The sequence below is a fragment of the Calidris pugnax genome, unplaced genomic scaffold (assembly GCF_001431845.1).
Source record: "Calidris pugnax isolate Ruff unplaced genomic scaffold, ASM143184v1 scaffold395, whole genome shotgun sequence".
Classification (NCBI taxonomy): Eukaryota; Metazoa; Chordata; class Aves; order Charadriiformes; family Scolopacidae; genus Calidris; species Calidris pugnax.
Genome location: NW_015091122.1, coordinates 19,866 through 30,496, shown reverse-complemented (window position 1 = coordinate 30,496; position 10,631 = coordinate 19,866). Strand labels below are relative to the sequence as shown.

The 10,631-nt window shown below is 49.0% G+C and overlaps 1 protein-coding gene across 1 annotated transcript in view; it reads left to right on the top strand.

Annotated features, from left to right (window-relative positions):
• AHCY (adenosylhomocysteinase) overlaps nt 1-10,631 on the top strand; it is a 28,256-nt gene that overhangs the window by 261 nt on the left and 17,364 nt on the right. The window contains exons 2-4 of the mRNA XM_014958377.1: nt 1,524-1,714; nt 4,499-4,574; nt 6,828-6,980. Coding sequence (XP_014813863.1) covers nt 1,524-1,714; nt 4,499-4,574; nt 6,828-6,980 — 420 coding nt within the window. The remainder of the gene's footprint in view (nt 1-1,523; nt 1,715-4,498; nt 4,575-6,827; nt 6,981-10,631) is intronic.

Here is a 10,631-nt window from a genome sequence, read left to right as displayed (position 1 = left end):
GGGGGAAGATGGCAGCTGCCTGTTGGCCGCGGGGAGCGCGGGCAGGGGGAAGCCGAACCGGGCCCCTCCGTGCGGTGGGGCAGGGCCCTGTGTCACCCCTGCGGCTCCAGCAGCCGCTGGGAACGGGGGTGGCCGCCCCTGAGGGCGACTCGCTGCAGCCGCCGCAGCGGGGCGGGGGCGGGGGGGCCTCTCGCCCACGGCGGGTTTGCCGCTCGCCAGCCCCCGGGACCACCCGCGGGAGAGCCTGGCCGCCCCCCAGGAGCCCCTCGCTGGGAACGGGCTTCCCCCGCCAACGTGAGAGCGGCTGCAAATCTGGGACGGGCGTTAGCGCTTCCCTGCAGGTTTTGGCGGGCGTTTTTGTAGACCTGAAACGCCGCAAAAGCCCCTGATTTCGATAAAGAATTGTGTGTTCTCTGAAGGCTGAGTTCAAAGAGGACGTTAGTCTTTAAGGCTCAGATTCTTAAATAATTTGTATTGGAGGCTACGGACCTAAAATACTATGGGATATATTTTCAAGCAGCCCTGTTAAAACTGCCAAGCCCTTTAAGAGGGGTAAGGTTCAAGATCTGCTTCCCCCCCTCCTTTCTTGCTATAGTTTCCATGGTTCTTCCATCACCTGGGCTTTTTTTCAGTGCCCAGTTGGTATAAATCCTGTGCACCAGTCGCCTGAAGCGTGGGCAATAGCGTGAGTGGCCCCGAGGCTTCATTGTGGAGCAAAATGCAATTAGCTTGCCTGTATGGAAGAGCAGACTCCAGAGGTCCCAGTGCTTTAAACACCCGGTGTTTGCTGGGTGGGTGAAAGAAAAGTATCTGACCATGTTCTTCAGTGAAATGGTAAGTGTCTGAAAGAACTAACCACCCAGTAAGAGGGACACTTGGTGGTGGCCAGTGGTGCACCCAGGCATTAGCCTTTGTAAGGCTGGAGTTGGGTGTCCACTGTGAGTGCAGTATTTCCTACCCTGTCGGAACTCTCTTTTGTTCAGTTTTTGTTGAACTCTTCTGTTATATAGCCTTTTTACAAAGGCAAAAGTGGACTTCTAAGCAGGATAGTTATGGTGCCTTGAAAATAGTCCCTGTGGATCCAAGGGGGTAGGAACCCTGAGCTTGGCTCTGAGGAGGGGGAGCTGGGGTCTTAATACAGTGGGAGTAAATCTCTATAGTAAATGGCAGGCCCTTGGGCAGTGTCTGTAAGAAGGAGCGCTTAAGGCTGGGGCTTACTGAATTAATGGGCCTTAGGATATCTACACGCTAGGTCACAGTTGATTAATATGATCGTAGAGGAGCATGTTTTTTTCAGAGGGGCTGTGAGGTTTGGTCTCAACTTGTTTGAAAGCCTCTGTACCATAGTAAAAAAGCAGGGACTAACAGGAATAGGGTCCCTTTTTCCCCCCCTGCAGCTCTGTCTCCAGCTGTTGCTGGGTGTTGTGTTCAGCTGTTGCAGCTGATGCCCGTCTGCAAGTGTGTGAACAGATACCAAGGTCTCAGCTATTTAAACTCTGACACCTGTCCCCCTTCCCTTGCAGCTGACATCAGCCTCGCGGACTGGGGTCGCAAGGCCATCGAGATTGCAGAGAATGAGATGCCGGGGCTGATGAAGATGCGGGAGATGTACGCTGCTTCCAAGCCCCTGAAAGGCGCGCGGATCGCCGGTTGCCTTCATATGACCGTGCAGACAGCAGTTCTCATAGAGACCCTTATAGCACTGGGAGCTGAGGTAAAGCCTCTCTGGGTTTCCCCTTCAGCCTGCTCTTGGGTAACGCTCTGCCTCGGGGGGTGCTGCTGCTGCTTACACAACTACCTGAGGGGATCTTGGCAAATGTCTGTACTTTTAAAAAGAGACCATGCTGCAGTCTCCAGATGTCTGAATTATGTCTTCTTAAGCAAAAAGCTTGTCACCTCTACTGTGCGCACCTCTGGGATATGTATCTTCCCTCTGGATGAGCTGTGTTTTCCCCGAGTGCCTGTTTTGGGCTGGGTCCCTGGCTGTGGCAGCTCCAGCAGCTGTGTGTGCAGCACCCCGAGCTGCTCCCACACAATCCTGTTGTGCTCGGGCATGCAGTGCTGTTGCTGGTAATGCTGAAGCTCTAGTGATTGCCTCCAGCGCAGATTAGCTCTTATTAAGAACTGCACCATGTCCTGGTAAAGTCAGCAAAAACTAATGAAGCTTTCTGAGGGCTCGTGCTGGCCCTTGAGCTGTGCAGGGAGGCAGAGTGGTTCAGTGAGCAACTCTACCGACTTTAAATTTGTTGTGTGACTATGGACCAGTTTTCCTGGTCTGTATTAAAGACTGAGATACTTAAAAGCCATTTACTGTGTTGTGTCCCCTGCCTGCCCTGCTGAATGGAGCCCAAACACCACGGCTGAGTGTTCGCCGTAACAGGGCATGAGGAGAGCCAGGCATCTCAGCACAATCCACATAGCTTGTGTGCTGAACAGGGAGCTGACTGGAACCTGGTGATGGATTATGTTAAGTACAAATGTGATCTGAAATTCCTTCTTCCTGAAGTTCAGCTGCCTGAACTTAGGCTGCCCAGAGGTGCCCTATATGGGACTCTCCCCCCCAGCAATGGTTAAGAGTTGAGCAGTGTGAAGCTCATCAAATGGCACTGGGAGAAGGGGAAGCTTGCTCTTTCTGTACCAGCTAAGGCTTTCCCTCAAACAGTGGAAGGGGAGGGTCTAGACAGCATGCCAGATCAGCCTGGGCAAGGTATGTGTGGTTATTGGGGTGTTCTTCAGCCAGTTTGGAGCTGTTCCCCAGCTGTAAATGGTGCAGTGCTGAAGGGGAGCTTTGTGGAGGTACAGCTCTGGCTTTATCCCAGCTACTCTGTGTAGGAAATGCTTGTCCCTCCACAGGGTTTAGCAGTAGCCAGTGAAATTTGGGAAGCTCCTGCTGCTCCTGTTGGTTGCTGTATCCCAGTATGGCTGGCCTAGGCAGCCTCTTGTTTAAATGTTGCCAAGCTGCACAAAGCCAAATTGGTGTTCTCTGACTTGAATGCAAGTCATTCAGGGAGGTACCTGCAGAGACTTGGTTCCTCTAAGTGTAAGTTATGGTTGTACCTTTAGGAGGTGTGCTGTGTGGCAGCTCCTTCCTTGTCCTCATACCTGCCTGTTAGTTTAGACCTGGACTTGAGTTTGGCTTCAGCCCTGGCTCATCTGTTCTGCCTGGGAGGGAGGAGTGAAACCCTGGTTAAACCAGACCCTACCCCATGAGGATGTAGCTCACTGCAGTGTGGTGATCTTGATGTCCCTTTTTTGTCTAGGTTAACAAAGATAGAATTAATACTCTGTGCCACAGAGCTTAAGTTATAAAATTGTAATAAAAATGCATCCTTTTCATAACCAGTGATGTAAATATTAGACTCTGAGCCCATCAGGTATGCCAGTTAGTCCAGGGTCTATGCCTTTATCACAAATTGGTGTTACAGATCTGAGGATGCAGATTTGAAGTTGCCTATGTGTTGTATCAAGTGTAAAAAATATATAGGTATTCTATATACTCTGAATTTCAAGACAGCTCCTGGTGTTATCTATATTAGTATAGAGGGAGCTTAGAAAAACCCGGGTGAGCATGTGCAGTGCTTAAGGCCATGAATTCAGTTTTCCTTTGCTCCTTCTGGGTGTGTGGTCACTGACAAGTGTTGGTTGTGTGGGCTCAGATGAGGGGCTTCCTATAGCAGCCCTGACTTTGAAGTGTCAATTCTTGATAAAGTGGGATGGGTTTGCCTGTTAAGGGAGCCTCATTGCTCCCTTTCCTTGAGGTCTGTTACAAATAAGCGTGCAAATACCTGCCAGTCAGCCCTGCAGGGAGCAGAGTGAGGACTCGTGTGTGGTGCTGGGCTGTGGTGGTTCCTGTACCCACTGGGGAGCTGCAGTAGGTCCACAGATATTTTTCAATGCAACTCAGCAACATGCTGTTGCTTTTCTAGGTGCCTAGTTATGAAATCTGGGTGGAAAACGCTTAGCTCAGGTGGAAAAGGTTCCATGACTGGAGCACAGAGTGGGAGTTGGATGAGCATAACTTTGGAGAGTGCCTGTTGATCGAGTGTAGCGTTTTCCAGCTGCATTTCTGGCTCTTCACAGTGCCAGCAGGTGTGTTGCTGCATGTCCACACCCCTCAATGGACACTCCATATGTGGCTGTTCTGAAAATCTGAGCTTTATTGACCAAAACTTTCTAAACCCACGTTACTGTGCACTTCCTGAAGATCTATAGCTGAATGTACCCTCTGGCTGCCTGGCAGAAGCTCTCCTGAGTAAGGACATGGCTGAACATGTGGCCCAGCTAAAGCTCCATTACATTCTCTCCCAAAGTGACATTATTTTCCCTGCCTTAGTCAGATCCTTAGTTTTCACCTTAACTTTGCAGAGCTACTGAGAAAGGCATGAATCTGAACTAGTACGCCTTTCTGCTTGTGCTCCCTTTTAACTCCTGTGTCTGGAAGAGAGTGCCTGATATCGCAGAACTTTGTTCAGCAAACAAAACTTGGGTTGTTTTCCAGGTACAATGGTCAAGCTGCAACATCTTCTCCACCCAGGACCACGCTGCGTCTGCTATTGCAAAAGCTGGGATCCCTGGTAAGTTTTCTGTGTTCTATAATTTGGCTGTGATGACTTAGGGTGTGCTGCCTGTTCAAGCTAAATCAAATTTTGTCCAAATCAAGCTCTTCTGAACAAGCTTCAGGATAGGAATAGCCCATCCAAAGCAGTGATTGTTACAAAACAGGACTTTATTGCATCAGCCTGTGCACAGCTCTCCTGACGGTTCCTGGTGTTTGGCTGTGAATGAACCTGGCTCTATGTGCCCAGCTTTAAGCCTGGTCATTAGGATAATTGAATGAGTTGGCTAATTAAATTGATTGGGGTGTAGGTGTGTGTAAATGGAGGTGTTTAGTGCTTTCCAGAAAGCTTGGTGCTAAATGGGGGTTGGGGAAGGTGTGTTGTTGACTGTGGTGTGCCCTGTTACAGCAACAGGGTTGATATTCAGGATATTTTTAAGGCTAAAGCTGTGTTGCTGCCTGGCGCCCCTGAAGTGGTTTGTCAGGATGCTGCTGTTTTGTTCCTGTCACCTTCCAATAAGGACTGGTATGAATACAGTACGAATACACTAAGCTGTCTGCTGTGTTACTTGTCTGAAGGACATACGGACCTCATGGCTCTGTGCTGGGAACTGCATGGTCTGAGCCCAGATGTTGGCTAAAATCCAATTTTCTTTGCTTTGGGAGGTGTCTTTCATTTCTGTTATAATTAGCTGTTGCCACCAGTCTTTCCCCAGCTGTGGTCTGTTCTGAGGTAGCAGAAGAAAGTGGTCCCTTCATGAACTCCTTTGGCATTACTGGCTGCAGCTATCACCCCCACTGCCTGTTCCAGGTGTGTGATGTCAAAGGACCGGGAGGAGCTCTCTAGATTAGGGGCCTAGAACATCTCTCTCATGAGGAAAGGCTGAGGGACTTGGGTCTTTTTAGTCTGGAGAGGACTGAGGGGGATCTGATCAATGCCTATAAATACTTAAAGGGTGGGTGTCAGGAGGATGGGGCCAGTCTTGTTTCAGTGGTGCCCAGTGACAGGACAAGAGGGAAGGGGCACAAACTGGAACCATCTAAGTTCCATCTAAACATGAGGAGGAACTTCTTCCCTGTGAGGGTGGCAGAGCCCTGGAAGAGGCTGCCCAGGGAGGTGGTGGAGTCTCCTTCTCTGGAGACATTCAAACCCCACCTGGACACGTTCCTGTGGGACCTGCTCTGGGTGGACCTGCTCTGGCAGGGGGTTGGACTGGATGATCTCCAGAGGTCCCTTCTAGCCCTGCATCACTCTGTGACTCTGTGATCTGGTGTTAGGGTATTGCCTTCCTCACTGCTCTCAACACCAACACTCAACTGAAGAGCAGTTTTACAGGTGGAGTGTTGTATAAGTTTTTGACCCCTTGTCAAAAAACCCTTGGTATCCTTGTTTTGTGGAACTTACTCTTTTTGTTAATATTGCACTTCATACTGAATTTGAGGTCTTGGAGGAATGCTAATCCTCTGGATATAGCATGAGATACTGATGCACACTTCTTCAGAATGGGTAATTGGCTCAAGAGTTAGTTTTCCTTGAAAACATGGTGATTTAGCCAAATGTTGGAGTATGTAAATCATGTGCCTAATATATGTTTGAATGGCAGAGTGTCATTGAGGCACAGGTATAGCATGGAGCCAGTACGGATGCCTGGAAAGGCAAACACACTGCTGGGTACAACATGCTGGTGGCTGTAGGGTGTTGCTGGTGGTAGATGTATTGATACAGAAATGTGCCCTAATAAGAGCAGAGCAGAAGGGTGCAGCAGCTTGGATTGTAGTGTTAGAATTGAAACCTAATGTTGCCAAAGAGTTTGTAGTCTGGTGCTTTGCTCATGCTATAAAGTCTAGTCCCTCTTTCCTGCTGTGCTACAAAATGCTGTAGTTGTGTTTTCATTTGCTGTATCAATATATCCAGTGGCTATTTCTAGCTCCTGGTAATGTAGGGGATCGGGGAGCAAGTGGCGTATTGTGGGATGTGAGTCTGCTCTAGCTTGCTTTGCCTTTCCCTTAACAGGGAAGGAGAATAAAGATAGCAGAGAAGTCTCAATTGTGACCAATTTCATGGACTGGAACAGAAGGCAAAGTAGTTTCACTTCTGCTCATTCGGAGATGGGTTTTTTTTCAATACAAATGTCTCTTCTGGCCTGCAGGCACAGATAATCATCTGTCTGCTGGCTCTGCTACTGAGAGCTGCTGATGAAATCGTCCTTTGGCTGCTTTACTACATGCTGAGTAAGAAACTGCCTAATTGTGTGTGTTTGTTCCCCTGTAGTGTTTGCCTGGAAAGGGGAGACCGATGAGGAATATCTGTGGTGCATTGAGCAGACCCTGTACTTCAAGGATGGACAGCCCCTCAACATGATTTTGGATGATGGTGGAGATCTTACCAACCTGGTTCATACCAAATACCCGCAGCTCTTGAAAGGTGATTTGTGTTTTGTGTTGTCAGACACAGTTCTGCCTGGGAGGCTGTTTAGGCAGTCTGTTTTTTTGCGGTAAAAGGGTGGGGGAAGAGGGACAGGCATGTACAAACGGGCTCTGAATGAGTCTATGAAAGTTGCTTACAGTCCAAGACCAGAATCTCTTACCTGCAGGAGCTGTTTCCATCTCTGCTCTGTGGTATATAAACTACAGTGACCTGTCCTTCTGGCCATCCTTCACAGTGGCCATTTCCTGAGAATGACCGGTGGTTCTACTGACTTGCTGAAAGCTTTCTGGAAGTGGGCTGCATTTTAGGATTGCTTTATGTCTGCCTGCAATTATTATTTTTTAACATAAATGCTTTTTCTTCCCCATCCTCTTAGAGCACTTCTGAATGAAGTCATGACAACCTGTAGCCTTTCTTGGAAAGGGAAAAGTTTTCTGCCTTTTATAAACTACAAGTCCAGTCCAGTGGCAGAGCCCTGGAAGAGGCTGCCCAGAGGTGGTGGAGTCTCCTTCTCTGGAGACATTCAAACCCCACCTGGACACGTTCCTGTGGGACCTGCTCTGGGTGACCCTGCTCTGGCAGGGGGTTGGACTGGATGATCTCCATTGGTCTCCATTGGATGGTCCCTTCCAGTGCCAGCCAGTCTGTGATTCTTGGTCTGTAGAAGTGAGGTTGCTGTAAAAGCCTGCTGGATCAGCTCTCCTCTGACTCTTGCACTGCTTTAAGAGGAAGCTATGGAGTAAAAATCTGGAGGTGGCAGGGCATGGATAGGGCAGTGTGAGGGGAGGAGCTGGTGGCTGCTCCCCATCCATGTGTGAGTAGGAGCATAAGGAAGAGAGGAAACTCATTCTGTGTGACAGGCCTCACTTTCTCCTTCATCCTCAGCCTGGTATCATTAGTAATCCAACAGTCAGTATCTTTGTTAATTAAACAGTAATGAGTGGTTTTTATTGGTGTCTGCTCAGCCATGCTAAGATCCCTTCTCTTCTGTCAAAGATTCCTAGATTGTCTGATCTTCATGACCTCTTGCTTTCCTGCCATCTGATGCCAAGGAACACCACAATTGATCATGCCCCCCTGTCTTCCTGGCACTGTCAGAGGCCAAAAAATGCGTTTTGCATGTTCATACTCTTTGGTTTGCAGGGTTGTTTCCCTGCCATGCACATGCAACAACACCTCAGCTGGTGTCCCTGTTCTTGGGGGTCCTTGTGCTGAGCTCCTCTCATGCTTCCAGCCCTCCTGCTGGCTGCTGCTTTCTCCCTTTTGTCTCGTGCTCCTGGAGTGGATGGGACCGGTGCTGTAGGGTGATGGCTGTTGAACTGTCTCCTGTCTCTGGTATCCGTCTCAACTAGAGGGATGTAGAGATTTGCCACTGCGAAAAGACAGCCTAACTGCCCTGGGTTGCTTCCTAAATTCCTAGGAATGGCTCTTCCACTGTTTTGTTTTGTGTGGTTTTTTTTTTTTTTTGAGCCTGGGCAGGATGCCATACCTGTCAGCATTTCCCTTGCCAAAATGTGTGCGCTGTCTGCATTGACAGTAGCTGAAAAGCCTCCCTGCAGCAGGTCAGTGAGCTAATTGAGACTGATCTCTGTGGAGGGTGACAGAACTTGACCTCTTTTTACCTTCCAGTCCATTGCTCCTTGGGAACTGCAAAACTTCCAGCATGGAGCCTGCTGAGTGGAGTCTTGATCTCATTTAACTGAGCTCTGTGCTTAGCACTTTGCTGTGAAGGCTGCTTAAATGAAGCTGTGTAGCATCCATTTTTATCTATCTTGATGATAATAGAGGCTAATCTATCCCAAGGGCTTGTGGGGATATTTGACCTCTTTGGGGGAGAGGTAGGACAAGAGTAACCAGAGTGTGCACAGCGTGTGGGAAGACTGGATGGTGAGCACAGGAGATATTTTGCCATGCACTGTCTGAAAGTGCCATTTGCCATTTAAAGGCTGGACAAGTTTTCTGGGCTAATTCCAGAGGGAACTGTCTATCTTCCATGCCTCAGCTGCTTCTAATTTAAGTAGAAGTTAGTTGGTTGCGGGGGGAGGTTGGACTAGGTGACCTTTAACGGTCCTTTGCAACCCAAATTATTCTATGGTTCAGTCCTGGTGTGCAACTAAGAGTTGGAAGTTGGGCTCATTCAAGTCTGCTTCACCTGGGAGGTGTGTGAAATAGCTGTGGGGAAAATCTCAGCAAGCTTTCCCCCTCCCTCATGGCGATGGCAGTTAGAGGGCAGAGTGGCCTTTGTCCTTCTTGCTTATTGCACTAAACTAAATGCCTTTAAACCAAGATAAATAAAGGTAGGAGGAGGGGGGAAAACTAGAACTGAGCAAAGGAGAGAGTCATCTGAGCTCATGCAGGGGAGGTATCTGGCGTCTATGCAGAAGACTGCTGTTGAGAAAGGGTGGAGAAGAGCAGATCATTTGTCATCCATTGCTGCGGATGTGCTCATTGATTAGGTGAGAAATAGGGAGGTAGAAAAAGATGAGGTAGAAAAAAGGGAGCAAAGCAGGTCTGGGTGTTTAGTGAAGCTTTTTCAATTTAATTCAGCCTTTTCCTTGCTTTGGGCCCTTTGCTTTTCTCCAGCCACTTAAGTCACCCAGTGGAGTGGTGTGGGCAGTGCTTTTAGTGGAGGTACAGAGTGATTCAGACCAGCTATAAATGTCACCTGGGGCATCAGGGAGGTGGCCTTTGGGGAAGGGAAGCTGCTGGGGTATGTGATGTGAGGTTCTCTTAGTGCAATTTTAAAGTCAATGTGCAAATCTTAGAAATGTCACCCTGGAGAGCTTTCAAAGGATGACAAATGTGTCTGCTGGTTGCCAGATAGACCAGAAGAAAGAGGGCAGGTTTGAACTGGAGGTTTCTGCCGTGACCTCCCACAGATTTCCTCTGCAAGGGGATGATTGCCCTTTTCTAGACAGTTGTGCTAGAAAATCAGTGCTTTTGGGAGACTTGCTGTAGATGCTGTGTTTCACTGTGCACCAGGCAGTGTCCTTTAAACTGCCCTGTCCCCTCCAAGCAAGCCCTGAGTACGCTAAACCCTGAGCTGGTTCTCTCTGCAGGTGACCGTAGATAGCAAAGGCGCTGTGATGAGAGACCTCTGTGGGGACAAATCAGCCTGATGAAGCTCCATTTCCTTCTAGTGTCATTGGTGTCACTTCCTTCATGTGACACAGAGCTTCTACCTGGAGGTCTGGGAATTGAAAGGGAGATCTAATGGCTCTGTCTGTCTTGAACTCCACTGAGATATCAGTACAAATTCTGGATTGAAAACCTCTTTGAACCTCACTCGGAGACTTAAGCTGAAATTGTAATGGTTTTAAACTGAGGGGAGATTTAGATGAGCTATTAGGAAGAACTTGTTTGGTGTGAGGGTGGTGAGAGCCTGGCCCAGGTTGCCCAGAGAAGCTGTGGCTGCCCCATCCCTGGAAGGGTTCAAGGGCAGGTTGGAGGGGGCTTGGAGTCGACCTGGTGTGGTGGGAGGTGTCCCTGCCCACCTTCCAACCCAAACCATTCCGTGACTGGGTGATTCCTGCCTTCTGTAGCTCCTCCAGCCTTACACCAGTTCGCAGTGCTTTTAACCAGTAGGGGTGGGCTGGAACCAGAGGAGTTGGGGTGCGCGGGTTGTGGGGCCACCTCCACACTGGGGGT